Source organism: Phodopus roborovskii, unplaced genomic scaffold, assembly GCF_943737965.1.
Source record: "Phodopus roborovskii unplaced genomic scaffold, PHOROB, whole genome shotgun sequence".
NCBI classification, from domain to species: domain Eukaryota; kingdom Metazoa; phylum Chordata; class Mammalia; order Rodentia; family Cricetidae; genus Phodopus; species Phodopus roborovskii.
The window spans coordinates 3726476-3753383 of NW_026126413.1; the positions used below are offsets into that span (position 1 = coordinate 3726476).

The following is a 26908-nucleotide window of genomic DNA, read 5'->3' on the forward strand; positions in this document are numbered from 1 at the left end:
ATAACAACAGTAATTTTAAGAAAAAGTTATGGATTTGGTTGGAGAAAATGCAGGAATGATGAAAATACAGTGTAAAGATATTATATTAAAAGATAATTTTAAAATATTTCAAAGAAATATCAAGCAGAACAAGGAGTTCATTAGAAATTTTCTCTGCAAACTACATAAAGTCTGACTTGCTCAACTTATGGTAATGACAGTCTCCAGAACAAATATCTCTCTAGGAACTAAGTGTCCTTAATATTACCTTTTTCAATGGCTCTATTTTCATTGTTAGGGAATTCCAAGTGTTTTATATTTCAACCATATGTTACAAATGTAGCTAAATTATTGTTTTAGAAGGCAATTAAAAAATTCTTCTTTGTGGGCAAGGGTAATGTACTGACCTTCCAAGGACTTCATTCTCTCTAGAAAAATGTATATAATATTGTTTCTGGCAATGATGCATACATGCGAAACCCCACTATTGCTATGAAACAACGCAAATTGTATTTCAGCACAGAGATAGGTTTTGATAAATCATGCTTCCAATTTAGAATTCTTAAATAAATGCATCTACGATAAGGATGCTGGATAAGATTAAGAGCATATTTATGGTTCCAAGGTTGGGGCTCTGAGGAATCTCTTTGGCAGTACATTTTGCTCTCCCCTGTTTGAGTGGAGATTCACTTTTCAAAGCAACAAGCCCTTTGATACTTAGAAATTTTAGATTCTGTTCTATTTTTAAAAGCAACTGTATCAGTATTCATCCACTGTTTGGCATGGCCATTCATTTATTTTCAAAAAGGCTATTTTATAATCACACTTCCTTCCAGGAAGCCTAGCAACTAAGTAGAAACCCAAATGACTGACAGAAATTACACAGGGACCTTCCTGTTGGTTAAGAAGCAGGACTAATTAAACTAATGTGCAAAATCTTGGGCAAATAATTATGCAGAGAAATGGACAGAAAGCTTTATTTGTTTTTGATATCTGTGCTGCTTTAATTTTCACTGAAAGAAAGGCAAAACATAGTAGAAAAGTATTTTTGCATTTGAGATTTGAGTAAGGCTAATTCAAATATTCTGCAATGGTAAGAAACAATGCCAATTAACAATGCCAATTTTCATGAGTAAACTAACAATTATTCAAATACAATGTTTATTAAAGCTAAATAATCTTACATACAATTCTTTACATCATGGCTAATTAGGAGTGATTAAATATGTGATAAAAATGTTTCAAAAGAAAAGTCAATCTCTATTAAATAAATGTGGCTTTTTAGCAAAAATTTGTTTGCTTTTTAAACCATACTAAGACCTGAAATGCTTTGAACTGGTTAAAATTCGTAGAGTGGTCATATGTGATTAAATTTATTTTCATGTACAGCTCTACTCTTACAATGTCAACACAGTTGTAAAATAATATTAAAAAAGCTCAGAATGAAAAAGTTATTTATTACATTATATCAGATACTTGCACACTTACTAGTTACTATTGCTTTGTGAGGCGCTATTATTCATCAAACTAAAGTAAGAAGTTTTCTCAATTTGGACACAAAAACACAGTTTCCTGTAGAGAAGGGTGGTTCACAGTATTTATATATTCATTCAGGTTCTAACTGAAAAATAAACAGAAAAATATTTTGAGGGAGGGGAATGAAGAACACCTAGGAAATTCTTAATGACATTAAAATTATCACAGATATTAAAGTCAGCTTGATGGGAATGAAGGTGGCCCAGTTCTCTCTGTAATCCAAGGTTTCACTATAGTGACTTCAGAGATTTTAGCTGTTATAATCTTAATCTGAAACAAAATTCTAACAAGCTTAGAGTACCTTAGCACACAGTCCCAATTTTAAAAATGAAGTAATTAATGATACTTTAAATTATCTCAAAATACTGGACATTATGATAGTCAGGAAGTAAGCCTTATTATGGAAAAATATGTATTGCCTGTGCATTTGGGGATACATGATGTGGTAATTTGAATGTAACGGGCCCCCTTAAATTCATAGGGGCAGGCACTATTAGGATATGTGGTTTTGTTGGAATAGATGTGGCCTTTTTGGCAGAAGTATGCCATGGTAGTGGAGGGCTTTGAGGTCTCATATGTGCCCAAGCCATACCCTTTTGATCAAGGTGCAGCCAGTACCACCTCTACTTACATGCAACCATGCCCTGCCGTGATGATAACGGATGAAACCTTTGATAATGAAAGTCTTTTCCTTTATAAGAGCTGCTAAGATCATGGTGTCTGTTCGCAGCAACAGGAACCCCAAGTAAAGACACTTGGAAATCTCTTTAGCAAATAAGCAGTTTGGAAGAGCATTAGGATCTGTTTATTTTATGTAATGCTGGGAATTGAACTTCAGGCCTTATATATGCTGGGATGCACTATACCACTGAGTTCTATTCCCAGCTTTACAAGAAGATTTTATTCTATATGAGCATGATACAGTTTATGAGACTGGACTGCTTTCCAGGGTCAGTCTTTAATGGCCCTAATGACAAAGAATTTTTTAAACTTTGGGTAATCAAATCAATAAAATTACTTTTTCTATTCATAAAAATGTATTTATTCTCTCAAACTACAATATCTAGATCCTACTTCTGGATAAATGCATAAAAGTAAAGAGGACTTGCAAGGTATGTTGGCATACACTTTTAATCCCAGCAATAAGGAGGCAGAGGAGTTCTGTGAGTTTGAGATCATCCTGGTTTACAGAGTGAGTTCCAGGACAGTCAAGAATATTCAGAGATACTCTTTCTCAAAAAAAGTCACATAATAAAATTACTACCAAATTATACCTTCAAACACTTTCAGAAATGGCTTTCTGAAGGACACAGCAAATCTAGTAATCCACACTGACTCTTCTCATACTTGTTTTACCAGAGGGAGAACAGGAGTCAGTAACCTACCCTGAAATGACTGTGGCATGCAGCATAGGATAAGCTATATTCCAGGATGCAAAGCGCCTCACTGTAGAACCCAGTAATCTCGAGAGGCTCATTCTGTTATCTAATATACAGTGCTTTATCTCAGATCTGTGGAATCAACTTTGGGGTTCAACATCAACAGTTTCAGATCTGGGATTCATTTTTATTAAGACCAAATAATTAAATTAAAAAAGAACCAGAGGCATACATGTTAAATATATAGTTAAGTAGGAGTTATATAAATGTCACATAAAACGAAGGAAAAATAAGAAATAAACTAAGAGGGAAATGTTGCCAAATTTAAAATACTACAATTATATACAAGCTTTGCTAAGAATAGGCATAACACATCAAAGGCCCTAATCTCTTGTATATAAACTTAATGATGTATTTCCCATCAATTAATTTTCATTCTCTATATGTGCTGGAGAGATATGCTATTTAGACTTAAAGGCAAAATCAAAGTCCATTGCAAATTCTGAAAAGTTTAAAATGGAAAAAACATATTCTCTTTTTTTGCATTTTAATTACTACAGAAATAGTTTTGAAGCCATATGAACATAACAAAAAGAAACATAAGGTGGCATTCATATATTTGTACATATATAAATATATATAATGGATAGAGATACAAAACTAATTGTAAATAATTTTTATGTAATATATTCTGATCAGGTTTTCCCTTCCCTGTCTTCTCTCAGATTCCTACTAAGTATCCACACATTCAACTGCAACCTTTATTTTCTCTTAGTAAACAAACAGGCAAATAAACAAACTAGAACAACAACAAAATGAAAACAAAAAAGAAAAATATGAACAGAGACACACAAACAAACAGAAATGAAACCCAGAAAAACTCACAAAATCTAAAACCATAATATACAAGCAAAAGACCAGGAAGATAAAAATATGCTTCAAAACAATGCCAAGTAGATGTCATATTTTATCTGTCCCTTTTACCCTTTCTACGAAATAGAATGTGAGGAGGAAGAGATGGCTTCAACTTGACCAAACTCTCCAGAGGCCAGCTTCGTAAGATCTCAGAGATGAAAAGCAAGCACTAGTTCAGAGATGGTGATACTTAGCATGTGGATGTCTTGCCTTCTCATTCATGCGCCTTCGTTTAACAGTGAAAAAGGAGCTCCAGTGTAAGTATGTATGCTACATTCTATGATATTAGTTTTAACGTTATATTCTTAAAAATTTTAGGCTAAACATATTTGATGAATTCTACAGACAAACTTGTTCTCATAAGATAATTTACTTTGGCTTCTAATTATAGTAGTAAGCCCAAGTGACATATGAAGCAAGGGCCCCTCTCACCTGCGACCTGCACAGAACCTCCATCTTCCTCATCAGTACTTCCATCATAGATTGCATCTTGGTCAGTTGTTTTTTCAGAACTTTTAGTTTCCCTGGGAACAGAGAGGCAGAACCAGAAATCATCAGTTCATGCCTGGGTATCTATCTTATTTACCAGTAGGCAAATATAGAAAATATTCTTGGGAAATAGGTTCTGATCAGACAGAAATAGAGAGAATTATGTGATTTAGACGAAATCACTTAAAGAACAAGTCCATAAAAAGAAATAGGTTTTATTTTGTTTAGTAAACTTTTGTTTTTAATGTTCATTATTATTAATTACTTAATTATTTTATCACATTTTATTCTTCTATCAAAATGTTATTCCACCAACTCATCTCTGTACGGCAGTGCTTAGCATTGTAAAAATCTAAAAGCAGTTCCTTATTTCATTAAATTGCCCCCAAACTGAAGAACAGAGAGCTGATATGATTGTTCAGTATCATAAGCAAGTACCCCTTAGTGCCAGACCAGCACCTGACAGAGGAAAGGTTAAAATCAAATGTTATCTTCTTTATACTATGTTATTCAAAAACCTTTGCTTCTTTTCAGATTCAGGGGAGACCCAATCTTATCAATATGAGGTAATGACTAAAAACACTTAAAATTATCAAAATCTATACTTGCCAGTTATAATCTATGAATTTTTCCCTCATTAATCATGTATACAAATTGTTTCAGAAAGAAAGAAAAAAAACAAGATAATGATGGAAAATAAATAACACATGTTCATCGCCCCATTGAACTTAGCATTCATTAGCTGGACCTAAAGTTATCATTTCTTAGATTTAAAAATTATAGATGTGCAACCTACGTTCAGCCTTGGAGTAGGTGAAAGGTTTTGTTAACTGATATATTTCTCAGTTCAAAATGTCTAGGAATTAAACAAATAAATTAAACCCTGATTTTCTTAGGGTTTTTATTGCTTTGAAGAGGCACTATGACCATGCCAACTTTTATAAAGGAAGACATTTAATTGAGGTTGCTTTATTACAGGTTCACAGGTTCAGTTCATTATCATCATGGTGGGCAATGTGGGGCATGAAGGCAGACATAGTGCTGGCTGTATCTTGATCAAAAAGCAACAGGAAGTGGACTATCTCACTAGGAATGGCTTGAACATATAGGAACCCTCAAAGTCCGCCTCCACAGTAATACACTTCCTCCAAGAAGACCACACTTACTCCAACAAGGCCACACCTCCTAATAAAGCTACTCCCTTTGGGGACCATTATCTTTCAAACCACCATAAATTCCATGCCATTTTTACAGGTTATGACTGTATGTTGTACTTTAAATGAGACCATGGATATATAGAGTACATGCTTTCCCATGCTAGAATGCCTAAACCCATACATATATAATTATAAATAAAAGTGGCATTTACCTTTCCATCAATTTGTAAGGACATTCTACTTAGATTTAAAGCTGGTAGCTAAAGCATAGAGGATGTACCTGTCAGGTTCCAAGTTCTTTTCCAGCTGCTGGATTTCATCTAACAACTTATGCAAGCTACGGATCTTAGTTTTCTTCTCATTCAGCACCAAGATAAATCTTTGATACAGATCAGCCTCCAAGGCTTCTTTGGCAGTCACACATTTCTCAAATCTAAAAAAAGGAAAAAAAATCTAACAAGTGAACAAATTGTAATTCATAGGCTTTATATCAATAAAAGTATTCAGTCTCATCTTCCTAATTTCAAGGAAACTTGAAAGTGAAAATAACTAAGGTCATTTTTACACATGCTTTCAAAATCATAAATGTTCTAAGGAGAGAATTGAACAAAACATAAATGGGTAGAAATAATGCTTTTCAAACTGAGTACTCCACCATAATAATTTATTCATACATATTTTACAAAAGGATATATCATGAAAATTTCAAATAACCAAATACATGGTTTCTTTAGTACATTAATTTTATTGTAAAAGCAGCTACTAGCATATTTTATATTAAAGCAATATACCTAATTTGTTGTCAGTCTTCAGACTATGACTTGTTCCATAAGAACAAAATGTATCAATTTGTGTCTTTAAAATCCACCACACATGCATGCACACACACAAAACTAAATAGAAACATATATGTGACAAACTGAATTATACCACTTGATATTTCCAAGAAGAGTACAAAGAAATGATGGTAGAATGCTCTAAAACTCAAGGTATTTCATTTATTTTAATACCCCAAAGATAGGGAGAAGTCGTATATACCTGGTGTATACATAAACATTCCATTAATAAATGGCTATTTTACAAAGTTAAACAGAAATTATTTCATTGAAAGCATTCTTTTAAATATAGTTGTGGTCTGCCTGTTTTTATTTTTATGACTCTGCATGTTCTATAGGTTCCTAGTAGTATTTTATAAGTGTTCCATGGGTATCCTAGTAATTAAATGTGCACAAATATGTACACATGCATAGAAATGAAATTGCCAAAATGTGATACTCTTCAGATCTTAATATGTCCCTCAGCCCATTTATTTAAAAATACAGAGAATGTATTCTAAGATGAAAATGATCATCTAACAATGCTATTCTGGAGCTAATTAGTGCAAATTCTTTTAGCATGGATTTTACTAAGGCTGTGATTCCATGTGTGTTCTACCAATTGCTTCAATCCCAGTGCCTAGCAGAGATGTTCAGTACACACTGATGTGTTAAACAAATACAGTGAGTTCATAGGAACAGGTTTTTGTTTTGTTTCTTTGTTTCTTTTTTTTTTTTTTGTTTCTGGCACACTTGCTGATTTATTATATGTCTGTAAGAGTGCCTATTCTTTTCAACACACCCTTGCATAGATGCTCTGAGTCTGTCTTCGAAGATGCAAGCCAGGCAGCAGGTAGGCATTGGATTGGTTTGAGAGAAATGTAACAAACTCTTTGAAGTTCTCTTTCTTGGAGATGTGCCTTTCTGCTGGTAGTCCTTCCTTCCATTTATATACTAATGGGCAAGCAACCAGGAACTTAGTCTGAATTCTTCAGCAGCACTGTGTCCCTGCTAAGGGCTGAGGACTTTTAATAAAGAGCATTAGATAGGGTATGTATCCTTTCAGGCACTCCACACTGGAAAAAGAGAGCTTGGAAAACTTGTGTTGTCTCATTGGATACAAGAGGCAGTAATGGTCTATGGCTAATTTCAGATGCAAACTGTTATGTGAACATTCTCTTATTTTCATGTATCTTCTAATGTAATGTCATAAGAAATTTAAATATGAATAGGAGATATGAAAATATATATAAAAACACACATATATATAAACACACATACACACACACACATATATATATATACATACACACACACCTAAACTATCTCATAACAATAAAGAATTTAGACACATACAAATATGTAGAAAGCAAAACTTAATACATATCACACTGTTTATAAAAAATTTAGAAATAGCAACAAATTCAGAATCTATTGGATTTAATTACACATTGAATTTTCATATAAACCTTCCTGAAGTTCCTGACTAAAAGATTATGAACATATATTAACTATCAAAACTATCTAGCTTGATGAACCTTCATGAAAACTATACCTTGTATAATAAGTTTTGAAAAGGTATCAAGATGAAATTGATATATTTTTCATAAAAAGTATTATTAACCTGCATAACAATACCTCAAGTATATCATGAAAGGTCACATCACTTCTGTTACAAGGAAAAAGCTGTGCATTACACAAGTTAGCCTTCCCTGCTTTTATGCCTTTATTGCAATAAACTGGTCATCAAACAGGACATTGCCTCCCAGAAATTGTTGAGTTGCATAATGTATTGTTATAAACAGCCAAAGAACACAAATGTACTCTCAATTATTACTTTCTCAACTGACTAGGAGAATATTACCCTTTTATTCAGAATTTAGGAATTAAGATGTGCATAGCTTGTGGCCTATGTTATCTTTAAAACCCATCTTCTACATTTGTTGTTCCTTACATATTACTTGCTTCGTGCCAAACTTCTATCTGAAAAATCGAACAAAAAAATTATTAGGTGAGGCCATCAATTAAAGAGTAACATGGGACTTGTTTTAAGTTGAGGACAATAAAACAAACCCACAGACCACTGAAGCAGAGCACAACTAAAGTCCAAGGATCTTTTCTGAGGCCAGACTCAAATGGGATGACACCATTTGTAGCATCAAGGAGAAAAGCCTTAATGACCTTTACCCTTTCAAAACTGATCATGACATAGAACAATAATGCTATGATTAATCATTAATCTCAGTAATTAGGGCCTTGGGAAGTTAGACCAGAATACAGTACTTTTGAAAAGTGACAAATAAATAAATACTAAACACAAAAAATACTAATGCATCAAAATAAAATATTGCTGAGTGGCAAAACAATCAAAAAACAGCATGGCACCAAAAAATCGCAAGAAAAAAACTAAAATTTCACGCAAAAAGTAGCCCAAATAAAATAAGAAAGAGGTACATGCATGTGAGCATGTGATACAGAAAGAGTAGAAGGACCCTTCTATTATCAGTGAGCTCCAGCCCAAATGATAGCAGCTTGAGGCTGTAACAAAAGAGAATCTGAGCAACACAGAGTGGCTGAAGAAGGCTGAGAACTGGAGAAGAGAGTGACAGCAGAGACTGAATGAGGCCCCAGGCCAGGAAGATGATGGCCACAGCTGTCTCCCTGCTCTCTAAAGAAAAGGTTTTCTGTAACTGTTCTTAAACAATCTAATGGGCTGCCATGGAGACATAAAGATATCCCCCGAGGTCTTTAAAAATCAGACTGAATTCATCTGTAGATAATGCGATTCTACCTTGAAGGCACAGAGACAAAGGCAAAGAGCTTGCAAGGCTTGCTAATTCAGTCATCTCAGTTCACTGAAGACTGCCTCCTATTATGGGTTTAATAACTGTAGCTCACAATAAAGTCAGAGAATTTCTAAACTGAGGTCTGACTGCAAACAAAAGCTTACTCAGTAATAGGGAACTTGAGACTTATTGTTTGAAATTAAGTAAGAAATCCAGTAAATAAATACAGCTAATAACATCAGGATTCACATACAAATTTCTAATATTTTCCTTTTATTTAAAATATACAAAACTAACTCTGTAACAAAGCTTGCTCAAAGGGGAGCAAAGAGCACAATTACTGGATGGTAATTAAACAGTAAAAACAAGAACATGGTAAGGCCTGTGCATTAAAGTTCATACTTTCTATCTATTCTATAATTTCTTACTCCTCTTCTGAGCCTTGTTTATTCCTGTTATACTAAAGCAAAAGAAATCCATATATGCTTTTGATTATTATTTCAATTAAAAAATAAATTCACAATTGAAGATATATTCTATTACCATTTAACTTCTCTTTAAAATGTAAATATATTTGGCAGTATACAAATCTCCTGAAATAGAACCCTGAAGAGTGTAGGGATTAATAAGTATACAATAACATTACTGGGTTTGGTCATACTATTTCCTATTCCATTCCATGCCATTTTAGACCCTTCCACCATAGTTTCTGAAGGAATTTCTAGTGCCTGCTTATGCCCTTCTTTCTTTTATCTGTAGTCCAGGCACAGTGGTGTGGGAAGAAATGTTAGGATCATAAAAGGATACCATCACCATCAGAGGTAATGTTGACAACTGAACTGTGGTGAGAATAACAGGGCCCAATTTCTGATACGTGCCTACTTTCTCTGTCTCCAGCTTCTGAACACAGTGCATTTATGCTCTACTTCTAATCCCTTGAAAGCCACTTCTTCATCAATACTCCTGCCACAGAGAAGCCAGCTTGCTGAGCACTATGAAAAGACCATAGTGTATTGAGAGAGCCTCAGAGTCACCACACTTCCTCCTCAAAAGAAAGTAAAGCAAATTTGGGAAATATGTAAATTCACTAATCTCAGGTATACAAACAAAAGCCTAGAATTCTCTGAAGAGAATTCCTTTATGGCAACACATTGTTAGACCACTTCAATGTCATCTGAGCTAGCAATGACAGCAGAAAGATAGCTGGGGCAATCATAAAAGACAAGTGACAGGAAATGCCTTGTTGCTGGTAGGCAAAAGCCCAGAAAGCAAGTCAAACATCTGAGCTCCACAGAAGAAAGAGATGCTCACACCTGCTTTCACTGCACAGGGTGCTGTATCCAGGCCCATCCTCATGCCCTGCTGCTTGCCTCTGAAGCAGGTGCGCTGAATGCCAATGAGACAGGACTTCCCCAGTTACTGTAGACCTTTTAAAGCAATTTGCTCAAGGACAGAGTACCCAGTCTGTATTTTTGTGGGCAATTTATGGATCCAATTTCCTGTCATACTGAGGATATTTTGAGTTTTAATATAAAAATACAGTGGCTTATCACAATCACAGTTCATCTCCTTAATTTGATTTATTTCATATAGAAAATAGAAAAATACAATCAGACTATGGAGATATCATTCCAAATAATGTTTGTATATAGATTTGATATAGATTCATATTAAATGAAGAAAATAAAAGTTTAAGAGAAGAATTAACTGATCTTCTATATAGTTTCCTAATTTAAATATTTAGTTTATATATCTGAATATAAAAATAATTTTGAGCTAAAAGAGAACAAGTATTCCCTTAATACAAAGCAAGAAAGTCAAAGATAACTAGGTATTAGACATTTAAGTTTACATAGGCTATCATAATTAATTTTATTTAATTTAATTGCTAAGAACTTCTCTTAGCTACTCTCATCCTCATATACATTTGTGGATAACCATCCAATTCTTTAATATATACTTCCCCCAAGGACTTATTAATAGCCATATAGAGCCATCACAATAGTTGCCCTAAAAGTACAAATAACTTTAAATAAATGGGATACCTTGATTGAGAGATTTTCAAAAACAAATTACCAAATAGCACAATTTCTAACATATATATATATATATATATATATATATAACAATAACTCCAAGCACTGTTTACACACAAACACAGAAATACCACTTTTGTCTCTGTGAACACGTAAGTGTTCATGACTCAGTTCAAACACCTTTTATGTAAGAGAATTATGTAAATTACATATTAGGTGAGAATACATTATGATTTACATGAAAAAAGTAATACTTGAAAAGAAATATATCAGTTTTATTCCTAAAAAACAAAAAACAAACAAACAAACAAACAAAAAAACCCAAGAGGCAAATCTGGGAAAATGAAAGACTTTTCAATATCTTATTTATTCAGTAGCCATAATTACTTCATCTTTAAAAAATTATTTTAGCATGGATTTTCAGTTAGGGGAAATATCTCCACTGGAGACAAAACAGACAGCATGTGAAATAGTAATTATCCACTAACTACAACAAAAGGTCAACTGTAATTATTTATTCTTCCCATCTCCTTTTGTTAATTATTAACCCTAGAAGTTAAGCTACAGTAATCCTTTCCTTGTAATTATCCCTAGTCTTCCCAAATGCTGGGTCTAAGTCAGGCCATGTGCATGCTCAGCACACATTCTCTCAGCAGGCAGCATACACAGACTAATTTTATATTAATAGTAGAATAATGGGCTGTGATACTCAATTCACAGTCACTTCTTATTTTCCTGTTTGTTGACTCTAGAGAGTTGAAATGGTTAATACTCTGCTGCTTTACAAAACAGCCACTAATAACGTGGTTGAATAAAATTGAGTAAAGGAATAATTAGGAAAGGTCTTTATAAAATGCCTGCTCTACACATGTTGTAAATTTATATATCATTAGCTTACTTCTACAGGAATGAAAGGGCTCAGTGTTTGCCTGATGCAAGCACACTGTGTACATACCGGCCTTGAACATCGTTCCAATCTCTCAGGAGCCTCTCGTTTTCTTTCTGCAGGTGCTCGTTTTTGGCTTGTTTTTCTGCAATGGTGTCCAGGCAGTAACATATGAGTTCTCTAATGATTTCAGCTGAGTTTGGAACTTTGTCTAGGTTGAAGGAACCAAGCCTAAACTAGAAAAACAGGCAGGAAGAAAGAAGGAAGGAAGGAAGGAAGGAAGGAAGGAAGGAAGGAAGGAAGGAAGGAAAACATGTTCAGTTTCAGAAAAGTGTTGAGATGGAACAATTAAGAGTCTAGTTTTCAACATAATTTCTTCTGGGTCAGGGGGAATATATGAGATTGAAACTGTACTTACCACATACAATACTGTGAATTTAAAACTGGGTCACCCCCTAGTTTCCTATTGACCTTATCATATGAATCAACAAATGGCCGATAAACAATAACTCTCATTTCCTATCAGAAAAAGAAAGTAATTACCTGCTCTTCGGGATGACACCCCACCCTCTCACAAAAGCCTAAGTTTATGTTACTCTGCTCAGAGTAAGGGGACATGTTACATATTAGGATTTTTAGCTCATGTACTACCAAAATAAATGTATATATTTGTAACATAACTATTGAAACAATTCATACATAGGTACTACTGAAGAATTATCTAGTATTGGTAATAGTTAAAAGTGAAATAGTTAAATACCCAATTGGTGATTGTAAAAAGCAAACTAGAGGTTTGAAAAACTAATAACCTCAGAAAACTACAAAGGAATTACTTTTTATGTAAAGATTATTATTTGTTAACAATCTAATAAAGGACAATTTGAATACTTTTGTAAAAGGTGAGATTTTTAAAAATAATGTAAGGAGGTAATGTCAGAATAAAATATTACAATGCTTGTGTTAGTTATGAAACTCAAATTAACACATGTTAGTTGTCTATATATTTATATAAACATAATTTCATATAATCTCCATCCATCAAAAAGCCACTTCTTTGAGGTTTATTTTCAATTATTGTTTTTGCTTCTAGATATCTACTTTCTAGCATTTTTATGTATTTAATAAAAATATTCCAAAATGTATCATTTCTCAGGTTGAGACAAAAATGTATCATACAATTTATAAAACAAACAAAAATAACCCAATAGAAGTCATTAATACAGAACTCTAAAGCCTATGACCAATAACTTCACTAACTTCCTTTAATGTGGTATCACTTGGATATAGAACAACGAAATGGGAACTCTTCTAAATAGATGGTTCCTAATTCAAGTGTTCACATAGAACATATGGTTAGAAGACAGTTTCACATCATGGTAACTATAAGAAAAACTTTAAAATATGAATCTTAGATGTCAAGAAACACAACCGTTTAGTAAATAGACATCAGAATTGTGATGGTTGCTTTTAACTGTCAAGTTGACTCAATCAGGAGAATGTGTGGAGTTGTCTCGATGACTATCTAGGTCAGGATGGCCTGAAGATGTCTACAGGGATAATCATGAGTAAGTTAACTGAGGTGAGAGAGGTCACTACTGTAGTGGCACCTGAGCAGGGAACCTCGGATTGGAAAAGAGCACATCACAGCATGTGTGTAGTCTGCTTCCTGCTAGCACCTGGATAGGATTCAGCCAGCTCTCATGACTCTCACTGCTGTGGTTTCCGCTACATAGACTTTAACCTACAACTGGGAACCAAAATGAACCCTCTTTCCTGTAGTCACTTCGGCAGGGCATTTTGTCACAGCAACAGAAAATGAAACTAAAAGAAGTGTTTAGAGACTCTGGGATTATAAATACATTTTAGAAGTGAAGTATTTATTATATTACTAATCACAAAATATGGATATGTACAATACTATTTCTAAGTCTAACCTGCTCATAATATTCACATAATCCATTGTTTTATCCCATCTTTCAGTGGCTCTTTAAAAAACTAACAAAATATCAGATAAATAAAAGAATTACCTTTATTTCAATAAGTATACCCCTTTGAAAGGAACTCATTTGCTTGGGTTAAATTGAACAATATAAGAAACATTTAGCAAAAACACTATTGGAAAGAGCAGAAATCAGGTGGTATAACTTCTTTGAGACTGCTGTATCTGATTTAATTATTTATCTTAAACTTCTCATCAAATAGTCAAAAGCATTTGAGATTGTCATGTAAAGAAAGGGGAGTCCATGTAATAGGGATAAACGTTTAAACGAGAAAATGTTAATGACATGAAAAGTATATACACTGGAAGGAAATTGGAACATACACCTTTTGAAGCTTCTTTGAGTGTAAACACACTGAAGGGTAAAGGTCATCTGTACAATATTACCTTGTGAGATTATATAAATCAAGAGGAAAACTAAGTTTACTTCGGTTGTAAACAGCAGATGGCATTGTCAACAGAACACATCCACAAAGGTGGCTGGCATCCTCTTTGTACTACTGCTGTCAGTGTGTTGAGAAAGGCAGACGTTTTTAGAGAAGAAAGGTTTTCATCATATGGGATTTTCAAAATGTCAAGTGTGTAGAGAATGTGCCCACTCTTTGACTTGAATTAAAAACGTCCAGTGTTATACATTATGTAAGAGAAAAAGAAAAAAAAAAGCTAGTTCTAAATCATTGTTTGTCAAAATATCACTCAAATATTAAGACATATTTTAAATGATATGATACATGAATATACCTTTTTCTATTCATCCCTCAGTCGTAAATTCTCCAACATCTACACCTAACACCCATCTCAATTTCATGTCCTCTTTTTCAAATAATAAAAAAAAAAAACCTTAACTTTGTCTTTCATTAATTATAATGCTGAAACAAAACTGAAGGCATCATTTTTCCTTCAGAGTAAGCAATTTCTGGTTACGGGCTGCCTTTACCAGTTTCTAGTGCTTTGAAAGGAATGAACATCAGTTAGTCCCAACAATAAAATGCAATAAAAGCCAAGAATCTGGGCAAGAAATCCAAAGCCAGAATTTCTTTGGAGTATCCATTTTATCATTGTTTGACTTCTCAGTGGGAAGGTCTGTTCTCCCTGTATACAGTGCTCAGAGCCAAGGCAAGAGGAGCTCTTCTGCAGCTAAAACTACAGGGACAAGATTTCATAAGAGCTTCTTCCTCTGCAGCCTAAGAGGAAAACATTCCCAGGGTCTAGCTCTCATGAAACTCATCCTCACAGTGCACCCCAGCACAGGAAAACCGTGGGACTTAATATCATTTAAAAAGAGGAAGTCTACACAAAGCCTATGCAGTGTTTAACTAATTTAAAAATCTTTAGCTGGTACACACCAAGGTGGCCTTGAACTTGTGTTCATCTTCCTTGGGGCCATGTTTTCATCACATCTTAAAGGAATATGATACCACAGGATAGCAATGACTTAAAGAATCTGTGTGTTATAAGAATATCAATGATATGAATAAAATAAATTAACCAAGCTGGTGACATATGGATCTGCTGATCTCCCTACCCACTAGGTTCCATGAATGAAACATGTACATCTTCCTCATGCCATCATGGTTAATAAAGTGGCTAGGTTAAAGTGCTAAGGATAAGGTGCTTACTATGGGACTCATTAATTTTGAAATCATTCTATAATGAAGAGTAATTAGCAGTGTGAATTACAAACTAAAGTCACACACTCAGTGTCCATGGTTCCAGGACTACTGTGAGATACCAAGCATCATATACTCAGATTACTACTATAAAGGGTATTTTTGCATATATGTGTCCTTCTGCATACTTAAAATCCCTCCATTTTTAGAATACATAACAAAATATATGGCAAGTATAAAATTCTCAACTTTAGGAAGCCAAAGTTGACAACTATTTTTGGTGGGGTCCTGAGTAATATTCATGGCAGTCTATATGTTCTATATGGTAGAGGTGTATAACCCTGCAGATTCATGAACACTGTCAAAGGATTGTTCATTGTTTTGTATATAGGCTACAAAGGAACAACAACCTAATAACACACACACACACACAATCTGTACTCACCCTCTTTAGTCAGTATTTGATATGCCTTTTGAATATGGTTGATTAATTTACATAGTAGCATTTCAGAATGACAATACCAGAGAAAAATATCCAAGGAATCAAAGGGGATAGAATCACCACTTCTGGTGTTTATCTTGTGTGGCTCATAGAAAAGCTGAGACAGCAAACATTGGGCAAAAGTTGCATAATTGTTTAAATACCAAACTAGCAGTTACCTCAAGACTAACTGGACAGTGCACAGCGTAAAATGTAATGACCATTTTTCTCTAAAGTTAACTGGTTTACTCTGTTAAAGAACAATTTATCAGGCTATTCATATCATTCTCTAAACAAATTTAAATAGTAAAACACACACATACACACACCTACACACACACACACACACACACACACACACACACACACACACACACACACCTTGAGAATAAAAATTTGGATTCTCCCTATTTGAAATTATGGCATTCTTCTACTGATCCTGACACCCTCAAAAGATGATTTAACTATTTTAACTTGATGAAAGCACATCATTACTAGAAGCTATGCACAGATATTGCAAAAATTTTAGAGACAAAATATTTACATTATAATTACTACAAACCCATTATGTTATCATAAAATACAAAACTCAACAGTGAGATCTTTAAAAAAATTATAAAAATGCTAAGTATCCCTAGGTCTCTAATAGGACTAATTTTATAAAGCTATTTGTATGCTAAATTTTTAAAGGTATTGCTGAGAAAGAACAAAGATTAACAATTCCCAAACTACTGATTATAAAAGCTATGCATGCTTTGCATTCAAATACATACAACAATACTAAGGAAGAGCTTTGTTTATCACACTTCATCTAAGGCCTCCAGGAAATAAAATTCTCCTACTTCCTGCCATTTGGAATTATTCCAGGCATCACTGACCAGTGGTACCTCTATATCATAAACATAAGAAGTCATTAATCACTGATTAGACCAGATTCTCAGGGCAGTCTAAGAACTAGTATGGTTTACTCTGACATCCTACTTCATCTAACAAACAAATGACCAGCCTGGAAGACACAGACATTTTAACAAACACCTTCCTTTTGACAAGAGTGAAAAATGTGGGGAGAATAGCCAAGAGTGACCATGTATTTAACTGAAATTTCTTGCCAAAATTATCTCATTAAAAGTTAGCACTTAGGTGCTCCAGTTCAGGCAATGATAAACTGCACTTAATTGGCTCTCCTGTGATAATTAGAAAATTCAGGACTAAGAAAAAACAAAATAAAACTTAAAAAAACCCAACAGCCAAACCCGTTTCCAGTGCTGGGCAAAGGAATAAAAACAGAAAACTGAAAGTCATTCAAACAGGGTGACATCCATGTTTATGCGGCTTTTCACCACATGGCCCAGAGGAGTCCAAAAAGAGAATGCTAGACTTCAAGTTGAAATATCACTTCCTGACCGCAAGAGCCAAAGAATGGAGTGTACACACACACACACAAAACAGCCATTGCCACAGAAACAGAGAGATACACACAAGTATACAAATAATAGAGAGAGACAAATGCGAGGGACAAGTTTATTGACTGGCAGGGCTATGAGGAGGTGATAAGGCTTAAATCTCTATGCCTTCATGGAACATCATAAAGGAAACTTCAGGGACCTCAATGTAAATTGAGAGTTCTTACAGAGGGTTTTAAATTCACATAATGCAGGCAGCCAAAGAGAAACAAAACAGAGGACATGCAATTTTAAAAGTAGTCAAAAAATATGAATGAGCTGATTATTTCAAATTTTAATTTTAAAAGAGTACTCTAGAGACAAAGTGAATGAATTACAAGGCTATTCATATAAGTATAATCACTAAATTTCAGAACACTTGGAACAAAAGGAGGACTCTAAAACCTTACAAAGAAATGAAATAGGTTATACCTAAAGGATCAGGATTATAATAACATCTCATTTCTGCTGTAAGGATGGAAAACAGAAAGCAGTGAATTAATTTTGACAAAATGAACAAGACATTCTGACAAGTATTCTGACAAGAAGCTATCTCAGAATCTGACAAGGCAAGACACTTGTCTTAGTCTATTCAGGCTACGGTAACAAGATGCTTCAAACTAGCTAATTTATAAGCAACAGAACTGTGCTGCTCATGATTCTAAGAAGTCTAAGAAGAAGCAGACATTCAGTATTTAGTCAAGGCCTTTTTCTCCCAGAAGATACCTTTGAGCTGTATTCTCAAATGGTGCCAAGGTAGTTACCTACTAAGATTCCTCATGCTCCTTTGTTAAGAGCATTAATCCCATTCATGAAGACATAATAATTTAGGCCTGGTTTAGTACTACCATATTAGTGATTAAAAATTAACATGAAAATTTTGACAAAAGAAATCCATTTACACCCCAGCAATACAAATCAAACAACATGGAATCCAGTACAAAAGAAAAATATGAAACAAATCTTCAAAATAATGGTTAGTTTGTATGTATCAACTGACTTCTTTATCCATCACTTTCAGACCCATGTACTTTTTTATGATAATAGCTTTTAGTGGCAGTGTAACACTTCAGGACTATGTCTCTATGATATGTGGGTGTAAGACTGTTTGATTTTTTTTTGCATATTCCTTTAAAAACAAGAAAGGAAAATGAATGAAGAGTTGAATACTATGCTGTTTCTTGTAGAAGTGAACATGAGATCATTTTCACTGAGGGGGAGTAAGAAAAAGACAGTCGGCTCTTGTTCCATGTTAGTTAGGAGAATGAAGTTGTATCTGCCATTTCCAATGAGATCTTGTGCACACAGGAGGATGTTGTGTATTGAATCACTGAGGGTTGTGTGGGTTATTGCTTAGTTCATTATCAATCCTCCGCATTCACTTCACTAGTGTGAAAGTGGATGGTACAATCCATATTTTCAGTGTCACTTGGCTTTAGTTCTGGAAATAGACACATTCTACCCATACTCTTTTCAACAGTTCTTCCCAATTTTAATCATTTTAAATGGCAAACATCAGAGTTCTCAAAATGAGTAAATGAGCTGCTGGGGAAATGGGAAACTGTGCTGTTACTATCGATCACCAGCTTCTCAGGGGACAAATGGTGTGGTGCTGAACAGCCTGTTTTGCTTCAGAAATCCAAAGTCTTCTCCACTCTCCTCATCCATTTTCTACTTTAGCAAAAAGACCTTGCCTCCTAATTTCCAGAGCATGCTATAATCCCCTCAAATTTCCCTCACCCATACTCCTCTCTGCATTCTATTAATTAAAGACTGTCATTATGTTTTCCCTTCCCAATGGCATGTTTTCTTTCTCTTTTTAGATAATCCACCACAGCAGTCCAAGTTCTCTATTTTACATCTCATAAATCCCCCTTATCAGAGCTCAGTGGATCCTGTTAGACCAGCCTGATTCTTACAGGGCCAATTAATAATGGCATGACTCTCTCACGTTCTCTATGAATAAGTTAACTGGAAGGCAGTTGATCAAGGGTTGTGGTGATTGCTATAGGGTTGGAGGTTGGCCTTTCTCCCCTATTCATTTTTTCTTTTAACGTGAGAACATGAAACAGACAAAGTCTGATTATAAGCAGGCAATAAGTTAAATTTATGCTTTAAAGAAAAGCAATAGAGTAAACATGTAACCAATGTAAATTTAATCCCTCCTTAACCTCACAGGGTTTTCAGCTAACCTCTGCCTCCAAAATATTTTATCCCAGCATACCCCACCCCTAATACTTTCATAATAAAGTTTCTACTGCTTTCACATCCCTGATGCATATTTCAGAAGAGAGGTGTTCTTACTGCATTAGAAGGATAACCCTTCCAACTGAGTTCTAGCTCTTCAATGACTCTGTTATTCCACAGAGCGTCTCTCACATGCTCATTCAATACCCACTCTGAGAATATGGTGCATGCTAGACACTTAAAATAGGAATTTTGGGCAATTTGTAAAAGGTAAATGTAGTTTCCATGCTCATAAATCATCGTGTAGAAGAATGGTAAGTAACGAAATCAGCAATTAAACAGAAAGAAGTCTGATGACTGCCATGGGATGGGAGATAGAGTAAATACTGAATAGTTCTCAGGGGGTGGGCTTACCCTTTTGGAAGAAACTGGCATCAAGAAGACACTGAAGTCTATGTAAACTCTAGATACAGAAGGGAGTACAGAGCACAGGAATACCTTTTGCAGAAAGAGCAGATACAAAGACCCAGGGTGACCAAACCAGGGCACATATGAACCTCTTAACACAATGTGGGTGTGGAAAAAAACAGAAAAAGGCTGACAGGGTAAGATGAAAGTGATCCATCTGAAGAAGTAAATGACGACCAGGACACGAAAGCCCAGACCAAAGCTTGAAAGCCAACCATCTTCCTCGAGCATTAGCAAACTCTTAGAACTTTACTTCATTTTTGTTTTGATTTCCTTGTCAGCATTTACATTTGTGTAAATGTTTTCACTTTTCAAAAATCCCTTAAACTCTATGACTACTCTGACAACTCCTTTCTTTTCCCATCTCTACAGTCTCCACTAAAAATACTCTCAGCAGAGTACATCAAGAACCCTTACTGTTTAGAGCCAGAAGGCATGCCACAGTTTTCATTTCCCGAGCTTTGCCTTGTTTCAGTGACACCTCACTGGCCTGCTTTTTATCCTCTACTGCTTCTTATCAGTGTCCTTTGCAGACTCCTATGTTTGGACCAGTTCATCAATGGCTGCTTGTATTCTTGCTTTCAACTCCTCTTCTTTCCCCCTCTTCTCTCTCTGAGAGATCTTAAGCACGCTCAAGGTTTTTCCTACTGGCAACATGCTGAGAACTGCCAAGTCTGTTTCATTAAGTTAGAATCCTTAGCTTTAGACCTGCATACTAAGCTTTCAACTAAGGGTCCTCATTTATGATTCAAACATACACAAACTGATATCTAAAACTAAATTGCCCGTTACCTTGCAAACCTGCTTCAACCTAGTAACAGAATCTCCTCCTAACTAGGAACCCAAATTAGCTTACAGCCTAATCCCTGCTTCTGTTCCCTTCCCCCTTAATTTCAATTCCAAAGTTTTGTCAATTCTACATCCTAAGTACTTCAAATCTGTCTGTTTCCCTCTATCTCAGTGGCCTCTCTTAGCTCTAGTTTTATTGCGTGCCATTTGGATGACTGTGACAGCCTTCTAACTACACTGTCAGTCCTGTGTTTCCATCTCCACTTTTACCAGGTGGCCTCTAAAACTTTTAATCTGATTGGTAATCCTAGCTGAAGAGTCTAATGCCCCTTTCCTGAATAAGAGTTGCAGCTTTCATGACTATTGCTTGTTTGCCTTTCATGCTTGCTCGTCTCACAGCACTCTACCTCCCAAAGCCTGCAATCCATATTTCTAAAGTATCTGTAGTCCACATCACCACCATGTATGTGTAATTTTTCTCACTTGTCTGTATAGGATTGATCTGCCTATTGTACATTTAATCATACGATTGCTATCTGACCCTTCTACAATTATTTTTATTCTTGATTTTGATGACATTCAATACAAAGAAAATCTATCTGTAGGGACAGCTCCACTAGAGCGGTGTAAAACATTGTTCATTATATTGTCCAATGCCCTTCATACAGTGAGACATGATCAGTATCTTTTATGAATCAAAAATAATGAATAAGGTTCTTAACAAAAATACTGATAATTTACTGCTTTACTGTTTAACAGACTTGAGAGCAATGTAATAAATTATCTTTCCTCAGAATAGTAAATATATAAAAATTAAGGTTTATGCTTTCTTCAACAAAGCATTTCTCGGGCAGAAATGCTTCTCATTTTTATGTCTGTACCCTACTTGTTTTGCAGGCATGGCTTTTATGTATCACTGTGTTTTTCCATGCTCTGTGTGCATTTGCTAAAATCTTCTTAAAAGATTCTGCCAGAGTAAGAGAACAGAAATCAACTCACATTAAAGCAGAAATACTTGCAGATTTAGCATATAATCCCAACTCGTTATTTTAGAAACAGCATTAGAAACAAGGCTGGCATAGTTTGCTGGAGTAAAACTGTTATTCTTATAAATTTATCATATCTGCTATGCTATATTAAAATTAATATTATTAAACAAATCAGAGTCTGAATGAGAGTTGCCTAAACATAGATTACATTGCCATTTTATTAATCTTAATATCAAGGGTCACATCAATATGTGAGTCTATTGTCTCTTGAAAAATCACTTATAAAGGTATGTATCTTTACAGATTAGACCAGGTAAGGAGGGCACCATATAAAGCTGAAACATTCATTAACAGTGGGTTCCACGCAACTCAGTCTCCTGTGTGGGGAAACTTCATAGAAACATTCCACAGATAGCCTCCCGGCTGCACACTGCATCCATCATCTTGCTTTCTTTTTCCTCTTCTTCATGAAGTAATTTCTTAGCAGAAAGCAATCTGACATTATAATCATAATCCTCTTCAAGACAGCAACCATGACAACCCTCTTTTTTGCATGTGCTGTCAGAAAAGATGGGGATAACATGCTCAGTAACCCGATCTTTATTCCTGATCCAGCAAGAGATCTGATGGCCAACTATTCCAGGTCCAGGGGCTTTGGTCCTGTTTGCTCCTGTGTTCTAGAGTTTGACATGCAGCATACTAATCACCTAGCATCTTACACACATAGGCCACAACTTGAGCAGCTAGCATTGCTGTGTATGGTGAGGACTCATCTTGACCAGCCTTTACCTTCTTTCCACCAATTACTCATTGTCAGAAAGATCAATGACACGGACAAATGTACCACTGAAGGATGCAAAGATATGTTCTTTCCTTCAGCCACTTGATATCCAAAGCTGATGACTTATTCTTCCCTCTCTCCTTCCTTTTGCCAGGTGCCAGAACCCATTACAGGAAAACGCTCTTGGGTTTCTTTGCTTTTCTTTTGTTTTAGTTATAGTTTTGTTATAGTTAACCAAATGAAAGATGCTAAGTTTTATATCAATGTACTTTTAACACCTGAATGTATTTATTGGTCAGATAAAAGTTAATGAGTCATACTTAGTTGTTGGTCATGCATTTAAAATGATTAACATATCATTTGAAATGATTTAGACTAAAAAACTAACAAGAAGCTATGGTGATACCATTAGTTCAATTTTAATTAGAAAATTTATTAATTAATAACATTTATACTTATGAAATTCATTAATAATTCATTCATAAAACATGCAAAGATACATGCATATATACTTGTTCAAATATTTTTCCTATGGGAGGAGTGTAAAATCTCATATTCCAATTTCATTAAGTATGAATCTAAGAAGCAGAAGAAAGAAATGGGGAAAAGAAATCTATAAAATGTTTGTACTACTATCACTATTCATGACATATTTACTAAGAAGTGTCTGTACAGAGAAAACCTTCCAGGGGATACAGTAATTAATTCAATTTTGGAGTTCTCATTCTAACACTAAAGCAAATTTCTAACAGAAAACAAATGTTATGTGCTCAGTAAGTTTCTGTAGAATCCTGCATGGAAACGTGAAATTGAATTACACATAATTTCTTTACTTAATACTGCATATATGACATGGCAACCAACAGTATAGAAAGATGTATCAGACAGAATATCTGCTTCATATAAGTGGACAAAGATCAGCATCCCACAATATTATTAAATTCATTTCATAAAACTATTACAAACCATGACTATAATACATCTACCGTGAATTTTCATATTTCAAAAGCTCAAGTATAAATGTAGCCAGAGAAAATATTAAAATATTGCAACACTAAAATCAGTGTTTTCAGTGAAATAATGTCCCTACTGTATGAAATACTAAGTGTTGTGTGGTAACTATGTAAATAAGTCATATTACATAGAACAGCTTCTCACTGTTGGCAAATTTTAAAACCAGAAACTCAGTTTCTGTGACATCCAAAAGAAATCAACTGTTTTGGCATACTATCATTCCACTTCTGCGGACTGTGTTTTTATGAAGCAATGTCAAATGAGAACACTCACTCACTGCCAAAATACTGTTCAAATAGTATAGCAGCCATTGTATTTTGGCAATTTACTGGTCAAAATTCATCCAATGAGTTGCTAGAGATATGTAAAGAGTATGGTTTTTCCTCCCACCACCAGTCTTGTCCTGTTGCTGCACCAGCCCCAATTAACACACAGAGACTCTGTATTAGATATAATTTTGTTGGCCAGGTACTAGTTTTTTATCGGCTAGCTCTGTCTTAATTATTAACCCATTTCTGTGTATTTCCACATGGTCTTACCAGGGAGAGGCGGCTGGCGGTTCTGTTTTCTCCAGACTCTCCATCTTGACCCTCCTTACTACTTCCTCTTTCCTCCTTGTCTCCTAGTCCCTCCTATCTTGCTTTCCTATTGGCCAACAGTGCTTTATTCATTAACCAGTATGAGAAACATATATACATAATGACATCTCCCATTAGAGATAGATTCCAAACTTAACTGAAGGAAGGATGGCAAAGTAAAGGAGGATGGCATTTGAAACCACAATTTCAATAAGACTATTCATGTTACCAGTAAAGTTGTATCAACAGGAAAACAAACAATGTTTTATGTAACATGAATATCTGGTAAATTTTACTGTTTGAGTCACTCAAAGACAGGGTCAAAGGTTTAGAATAACACCAAGACATTCTTTGGGAACTGAGTCACATGTATAATATGGTCAGGAAGAAAAGCTCACCCTCTATAGGAATTCAAACAACCTTCATAGGACATGGTCTGCCTGCTACTTGTATGTTCCAATTAAAAAAAAAAAAACAAAAAACAAAAAACATAGCTTGCACAATTGACTCATTTTAAACATCTACAAGTTTGAAGCAGATTCTCACAAAATCATGCTTTGAATAAATTCATACTGGATACCCTGGTACTGATAACTGGATCAAAGCATAAGCCAAAGGAAATCATAAAAAGGATTGAGTGCAGGAATGGCTGACTGTATCTGAGGTGACTTGATACAATCCTTTCAAATCAATTCTATAAACTAAGTAAATGTTGTTCATATAGCATGACCTTGAATTACCAAGGAAGTAGTGACATCAGAAAACATAAGGCAGTTCTTATGAGAATAGGCTGTCATCTTCCACTGCAAAGATTATAGTTCATCATATATTATTCTAATAGGAGCCATAGGACAGGTATGACCAGGCCCATATACTCTATACTTTTCTACTTCCAATTTTCCCTGGAACGACATACTCAAACTTGTAGATACTTCTGACATACCTTCATATTTCAAGGTCATTCTGTATATATCTTTTTAATTATGTAAATGAAATTGATTAACATGACACTACACTCTAGGAGAACATTGTAATCAAGTACAGTCATGCACTCCTATGACCTAATATCTAGAGGAGAACATAGGAAGAATAGTAGTTCAAAGGCAATTTACGCTCCATAGCTAGGTGAAGCCCGTGTTAGCTACATGAAACCCTGTCTCAAAAAAAAAAAAAAAATCTAAAAAATGAAAAATACTTTGAGATTGAATACCTGTAATAGCTACGTCAAAAACAATACCAAAAACAATGTCCCTACTCTTATGTGTTAATATTCATTTCAACATGCAAAATGATATATGAAGAAGTAACATTTTATAAGAATCAAATAAGGAAGTGTTAACAAATGCAGTATCAATTATTCTTTTTTATGGTAATAATTTTTATTTAAATTTGAAACAAGCTTGTTTTACATGTGAATCCCAGTTCTCTCACACTCCCTTCCTCCCCTGTCTCCCTTCCATCCCCTTCTCATCCCCCTTCCCATCCTCTTAGTAAAGCAATCTCAAAAGAGATACATACATTTTTTGATAGTAGAGTTATCCAGATATAACCAATAGTTAGAATATTTTCAGTTCAAGATGGTATTTCAGCCTTATAGAGTTTATAGATACTTCATATCCCAGTCATTTTTAACAAAAATAAGTCAAACGCCTTCTATGCATGTTTTATTTTATGAAGATGAATGGTACATTCATAGTAGCAAAATGCATGAATGCTAACAATATCTAACAATGAAATCGGAGAGTATCAAAACAGGTAAACTAAGGACAAGAAACAGAAAGCATGTTCTTTTAGACACCTGTGTCACAGCAATGACCACTACTGACACAGAAACCATCCAGAAACATCTGACCACTAAATGAAATTGCTCATAACTTAATAGAGACAAAAAAAGTGGTGATGTACTTTTTTCCATTGTTATTTCATCAGTTAGTAACCAGTGGAACCACCCAGCTTTGGATTAAATATCCCCTTCTCATTTCCAAAAGCATTCTATGTCACTTTTTAGCATTAGTAGCTACTCTGCTTTCCTATGATAATGCTCTAAAAATGTATATTATTAGTAATTCAACATGACATTTCTAAAAAACAAAGCTAAGGTCTACAGGAAAAAAAAATGTCTCACTCAAGCTCTAATAGGAAATTTTAAGTGAAGTGCAATGTAGGTTTCCTTATATATTTATAGTTTAATAACTGCATTTACATCTTCTGTTAATTAAGCCACAAGAATGAAAGACAAAGGAGAAATTCTATAAATCATGTACATTTAATTCACCAATAACTAAACCCATACTTCTCAAATAGTTTAGAATGTTTTATATTCACTCGCAATTTCCAGAAGGCCTATTCAGCAAAGAAATTAATGTCTATTGATTAATACACAAGAACAAATAAAATTCCTGTCAGTATTTTTGAGAGGCTCTACCAGCAATGTAAGTTTTATTTTATCTCAGTGTACTCAAAAAGAAAAAAATGTAATAGTCTAAGAAAGTCACAATTCCTATACTTCCATGAAAGGATTGAGACACTCATAACTATAACATTAGAGTGTTTTCCACCATTCAGCATAATACTTATAATGACAATTCTTTA

General features: G+C 34.6%; 1 protein-coding gene across 1 annotated transcript in view; it reads right to left on the minus strand.

The window, feature by feature from the left end:
* The window catches only part of Xrcc4 (X-ray repair cross complementing 4), a 169292-nt gene that overhangs the window by 98036 nt on the left and 44348 nt on the right, over window positions 1–26908 (minus strand). The window contains exons 3-5 of the mRNA XM_051182945.1: window positions 12048–12214; window positions 5736–5888; window positions 4242–4333 (exon numbers count right to left, since the gene is read on the minus strand). Of these exons, the coding sequence (XP_051038902.1) occupies window positions 4242–4333; window positions 5736–5888; window positions 12048–12214 (412 nt within the window). The remainder of the gene's footprint in view (window positions 1–4241; window positions 4334–5735; window positions 5889–12047; window positions 12215–26908) is intronic.